The 6,274-nt window shown below is 38.1% G+C and overlaps 1 protein-coding gene across 1 annotated transcript; it reads right to left on the bottom strand.

Annotated features, from left to right (window-relative positions):
• Positions 2,883-4,664, bottom strand: LOC110268988. Its single transcript, XM_021116195.1, has 2 exons — positions 3,646-4,664; positions 2,883-3,251 (listed from the first exon to the last, which is right to left on the bottom strand). The coding sequence occupies exons 1-2, from the start codon at positions 3,913-3,915 to the stop codon at positions 2,898-2,900; spliced, it is 624 nt and encodes a 207-aa protein (XP_020971854.1). The 5' UTR covers positions 3,916-4,664; the 3' UTR covers positions 2,883-2,897.

Below are 6,274 nucleotides of genomic sequence, written 5' to 3'. Positions count from 1 at the left end.
TAATTTGAGTATACACACTACGTCGTATTTTTAGGATATGAAAATGCTTTGATTTTACAAATTTAGAGATTTATAAGAAGTTCTCAAAAAAAAAACTAAAAAGAAAAAGAGATCAGAGAGATGCATTCATCAAAATGTAGTATTATAATTTCCTGTTATATATATTACACGTGTAAAAATATAATAAAAATTTAAAAGAACTTTACAACAAAAAAAAAGATATTAAAATAAAATTTAAATCTTACACTATCCAATCTATTCCACCGTTAGTTTTGCAAAATTGTATCATTCAATAATAGTTGATATTCTATATATACTCATATAGTCTCATTCATCGTGAAGATCTCTATTTGAAATTAAAAGGCCAGGTCCCATCAATAATCATTATTTTGAGGTTTAATTACTCTGTTGGTCCCTATAGTTTTGCGAAATTTTCAATTAGGTTCTTACACTTTTTTTTTCTTTCAATTAGGTCCATGTCCCCATTTTTTTTTTCAATTAGGTCCCTATTGACGGTAAACGTTACAAAAAACGTTAAGAATGAGTGATTTGACCATTATAACCCTCACTTATGCCTTACAAATGAAGGAGACTCAGTAGGGTTTTGAGTTCTAACTCTCTTCTTTTCGCCTCTTCCTCAAACTTCTGCTCCTCTGTTTGCAACCCTTACCCTTACTATGTCAATACTCATAGATCAGAGTCAGTTATCTTCAGGAGTCTGTAGTTCCAGAACTCTCGTCAAGAAGAGACATCTTTGTTTTTGTGGTGAGGCAGTTGCTGTGATGTCTTCTTCAACAGTAGCAAGCCATGGAAGAAGGTATGTTGGTTGTGGGAGAATGCCAAAATGCAAGTTATTCGAGTGGATTGATGATGAAGAAGATGAGAAGAGCGGATGGTTGAAGCAAAAGGAAAGGAGGGTTCGGTGCTTTTGTGGAGACACTCTGATTCTTCGTAGTTCAAGTACATCAAGAAATCCAAACAGAAGATTCATTTCTTGCCCTAATAGGAGATGCAAGTTTTTTGAGTGGTTGATGGAAAAGAAAAAAAGATATCTGGAGAAGATGGAGTGAACAGTTCACAGCATGTACTTGGAAGGGTTAGAGAATTGGAGGCACAAGAAAGGAATATAGACAGAGTAAGTGTGGATCTAGAGAGATTAATTGCAGAGGTTGGAGAAGTAGATGTCTGGGTAGGAAGGTTATGTGCTGAGCTGAGTTCAGTGGAGGAGCAACTTGCTAAGATAGAAGATAGTATGAAAAAGCAATACAAGATGCTAATTATGCTGGGCTTGATATTAGGTGTTTTGATTGTTGCAGTGTTATATATAAATATGTAGAAAGCATGGCTGTTATGATAATGTAATAGTCTATATAAGACAATAGTGTACTGTTTATGTTGGGTGCAATGAAGTTATATGAAATGTTTAATTTTTGTAAATGAAAGTTGTTCCTTTGCTATTTAATATGCATACAAGTATGATACTGAGACAAAAGTAGGTAAAACAAAAGATGCATTGAATTATAATAGATACCATTGTTTTTTACATTATATAATGTAGGACACCTAGATAGCAACAAAATAAACGTGACACCCACTCAAAACAGTTTTCTACCCACATAACAAAAGTGGTCCACAACACATAATAACAGTGGTCCAAACAATAAAGAAACCAGAGTCACAGGTGAACACAAATCCTACATAACACAACATATAACAAAAAGAAACCCTAAACTCTCTTCAGCCTCAATCAAGTGTAAGGTCAACATGTTCAGGCGGCTGATTTGTTGCCTTCCTAACTCCAATCTTGAGTCTTCTACTTCTTCTCACACCAAAGATTTTGGTCTTGAAAAAATGTTGAGATGCTGGTGCAGTGGGTAGTGATGCTGGTGTAGACAAAGTGGTGGACAGTAATGCTGGTGTGGGTAAGGTGGTAGGCTGTGATGGTGGTGCAGGAGTGTTTGTAGGCTGTGAGGGTGGGACAGGGGTGTGTGGTGGCTGGGATGGGGGTGCAGGGGTGTGTGGTGGCTGGGATGCTGTTGCAGTCATGGGTGCAGCCCTCCCTCTACCCCTTCCTCTGGCCATCCCTCCTGCTGCTCTTCCTCTGCCTCTCCCTTTAACCATCCTGGATCTAGCAGTTGCAGCAGCTGCAGATCCATTTGCTTCAATAGCAGCAGCAGGTTCATTAGCAGCAGAGTCAACTCCTCCAGTTCTAGTTGCAGCATCAGATCCTTGTGTGCTTCCAGGAGCTACAAGATGAGATAGCAGTTAATAATAGTTCCTCAACATATGAACAAAATAACTTGGCAAACAATACCTGTCACTATAGGGTTTGGACAGAGTCTCCTATTGTGTCCGTATTGGCCACAATTACTGCAGGTAACAGAAGTTCCAGATCTTCTATATTTTGTTTGTGTTCTATTTTCATCGGGTTCCCTTATCCTAACCATCCTTGGCCTTCCTGGTTTAACTCTGAAAATTGGAGGGATGATGGTATCGCATTGTATCTTTGGCCACATATTTTCTCCATTGATTGGTGATATTGACTGCCCATATGTAGCAAGGTATGCTGCCTTGCTGTAATAGTTACTACAATAATCTTCCGGGTTGTCATCCTTCTCAAAGATAGCACAGCAAGCATGGGGACACGGCATACCACACAAACCCCAGAACCTACAACTACACTTTCCAGCCATCAAATCAACCACAAACCTTTCCATGATCATCCTGTTCTTATGGTGGACTTTAAACTTCAGGTCTCCTCCCCATTTAGCTTGCCACTCCATAGCTTTAACCGCGATGATATCTAGCCGTTTCTTGGGTTTTGGCAAAAGTGTGCCCTCATACCTCTCTGCCTTTTTCTTTTTCTCTGCAAACCTTGTCATCAAATAGCACCTAATCTATTCAAACATAGTCATAATTGGCTTGTCTCTTGCCTCTAGGATTCTTCCATTGAATGCCTCCGAGATGTTGTTCATCAGCATGTCACTCTTGGCCAGAAATGTAAAGTGACTCTTTGTCCACAATTTTGGATCCAAAGCTAACAACTTGTCATAATAGTCTCTGTTGACCTCCTTTAGTTGATTCATCCTTCTTTCCCATTCTTTCACATAGGTAGCTTTGGCAATAGACAGAATTAGGTCCCTTAGTACAGTACCACCCCCATATGCTTTCTTACAGTTGGCATATAAATGCCTCAGACAAAGCCTATGCTCCAGTGTTGGCAATGCCTCTTGAAAGATTTGCATCAGCCCCTGTTTTATTGATTCAGTCCAGAACACAATATACACAACATAGTCAGATAAATATCCACTAACATATCAAATTTTGAAGATTAATGTTCAGAAGCTTAGCCATTGCACCTAAACATAGCATCACTAACATAGCAAATTTATGTTCACAATCTTAGGCATTGCATATATGATCATATAAATTTCAGATTTATATCTACAAACTTATCAAGTGCATATATGATCATATACATATCAGATTAATATTCACAAGCCTCCAGTTGCATATATCATCATAAACATAGCAGACTTATATTCACAAACTTATATTCACAAACTCATATCAGTTGCATATATCATCATATACATAGCAGATTTATATTCAAATCAAGTTAGTTGCAAAAAATTAAAGTGATACCTTTTGTTGGTCACTCATAAAAACCCATTTTCTTGATTCTCCAATGTCATTTAACAGCATCTCCAAGAACCACCCCCAACTGTCCTTAGTCTCTGCCTCTACTGCAGCTACAACTATCAAAAAGTAATTGTCATTTAGATCTCTGCCAACAGCAACTAGCAGCTGCTGTCCATGGTCGCCCTTCAAGTGACATCCATCCACGCCAATAATAGGTCTACAACCCGCCAAGAAGCCTTTCTTGACTGCATCAAGGCACATGTACATTCTCATAAATCGGGGCTGGTGCGTAAGAGAAGGCCTATCAACCAATATGCTCAGAGTAGATCCTGGATTTGTCCTAAGTATCTCTGCACAGTAATCCCTTAGTTTAGCATACTGTTAGATTGCCTGCCCATGTACCTCTTCTCTTGCCTTCCTCCTTGCCCAGTAAGCCTTACCAACACTGATATTGGCCATGTATTTGTCTTGTATAGTCTGAATAACTGTCGCAAGCTTCATCTCCTCCCCTCTACTGATGTTGTTGGCAATCTTCTTTGAGATCCAACTACTTGATGCAAGTCTTCCGCTATAGTTCCTTCCACATGTATGCTTTCCATTCAAAGTCTTGATCCAGAAACAGTCAGAGCCCCCGACCTTACTCGCAAAACAAACCCACTTGCACTTTCCCTTTCTTCCTTTGCAAACAACTCTACACCTCACCTTATCATTTTTTCGAAACCTAATGTCCCTACCATTCAATAGGGCATGCTCCTTAACAGCCTCTTTGAATTGACTAAGTGATTTAAATTCCAGCCCCACCTAAAATTCATACTCTCTGTTCATCTCTGCCTCATTGTACTTAGGGAACCTCCTCTTTTTTATCATATCATCAGAGTCCCCATCATAACTATCTATGTCATCAGTCTCATATCCATCAGATAAGCCCCCAACTTGCTCATCACCCTCCCTTAAACCTTCATCACCTTCAGCTGTTTCAGCTGCTGCAGTTCTCTCATCATTTAGTGGACCAGTAAATTCCCTAAATGTATTTGATGGTGGATCATTATCCTCCACCTCAAACCCAAACTGATCATCATGGTCACCATCATCAACACTATCATCAAATACCTCTTCTTCTGTAGAAGGCTCTGACTCAGCATCCACTTCAACCTCTAGCAACCCATCATCATCAGCACTGTCCTCACCTTCCTCTGGCACATAATCAGCATCATTTGAAGTGATCACAATCCCCTTACTTTTTCTGGCTCCATCGACAACATATACCTCGCAATGTTTGCAGGAATTTGACACCAGTGACCTAGCCATTCTCATCGCATCCCCATCGGACTTCAACTCTCTAAGACCTAACTTCAAATCCATCCCAGGTTCCTTGTACCAGACCCTAGCGAAACCCTTATACCCTAGTTGCTTTAGCTGACTGACAATCTCTTGCAATGACCATTCATCAACCTCAAAATGTAAATCCTCCACAACCATTCCTCCTAAATATTCTAATCATTGTCCACTGTCAAAAAATTTGCCACCATGATGGATTTTGATACTGAAATCCAAATCACCCATAACTGCATACAAAAAAAAATAATGCCATAAATCCCTCTTCAAACAGTTTCAAAAACAAAAGGAAGCTCTAATAAACAGAATGACAAACTTTCCCAGGAGAAAAGAACAAAAACCCTTCAACGAGTGAAACGTTGAGCGTTGTCTTACCTAGAGGAAGAAGCAAACCCTACGACGACGGCAGTGATACCGGAGACGCCAAACCCTCCACCAATATTCCGGTTGAGTTGATCTCTGCAGCTGAGCGAGTTGGGAAGCAACGAATGTGAACGACTTTCTTGTCTAAGTTTGGGAGAAGAGACCGAACAGTTTCTAAGTCTGGGAGGGTAAAATGGTATTTCAGAAAAATATGAGTGAAAGAGCATTAGGGATTTCACATAAAGTTAAAGAATCTTTAACTTAGGAACGGAATATTCCGTTAAATCTAACTGTTTGGTCACGGTAGGGACCTAATTGAAAAAAAAATTGGGGGCAGGGACCCAATTGAAAGAAAAAAAAATGTAGGGACCTAATTGAAAATTTTGCGAAACTATAGAGACCAACAAAGTAATTAAACCTTATTTTGAAACTAAAGTTAACATCAGTAGAAAAGAAGCAGATTAGATGTCTCAATCTAATCCTTGCTTATATATGTTACTTTAGATAAATTTATTTTCTTTTTCTTCTGTCCAATTTGTCCTTCGTCTCTCAGTCTCTCTTATAAATGCTTCAGGAAGTGATCAAGACAACTTTATAGTCCTTTTCAATTACATTTTTATTCCAATTATTTGATGCCTATCTATTTTAATTTTTTCATGAAATTATTTAAATTTCATTTTATACATAACACAAATTTTTGCATATAAAATCTGAAAATTCATTACATATTCTTGATGTAATACTTATATATTTTAATTTTTATATGTTTTAATCTAGATTCTAAAAAGTCTAGATGAGCAATAGTTTTAATGTTTGCCCTATATATAGTTAATACTCACATGTTTAGATAAGAATAAATGAAAAACAAAATATCAAAAAAAAAAAGGAAAAGACTACATGTTAACCAAAATAAGTTTGTAGGCTACTTATAATT

The sequence above is a fragment of the Arachis ipaensis genome, chromosome B02 (genome assembly GCF_000816755.2).
Source record: "Arachis ipaensis cultivar K30076 chromosome B02, Araip1.1, whole genome shotgun sequence".
Taxonomy (NCBI): Eukaryota; Viridiplantae; Streptophyta; class Magnoliopsida; order Fabales; family Fabaceae; genus Arachis; species Arachis ipaensis.
Note: the sequence above shows the minus strand (reverse complement) of the source record. Positions and strands in the feature narration are given on the sequence as shown.

What these genes read in the sequence shown, in the direction of transcription:
- LOC110268988 (XM_021116195.1), bottom strand. Translation starts at nt 3,915, where the DNA reads ATGAGAATGTACATGTGCCTTGATGCAGTCAAGAAAGGCTTCTTGGCG. An exon ending in TTATGAGTGACCAACAAAAG is followed by an intron (nt 3,252 to 3,645) that starts GTATCACTTTAA and finishes TCAATAAAACAG; the next exon opens with GGGCTGATGCAAATCTTTCA.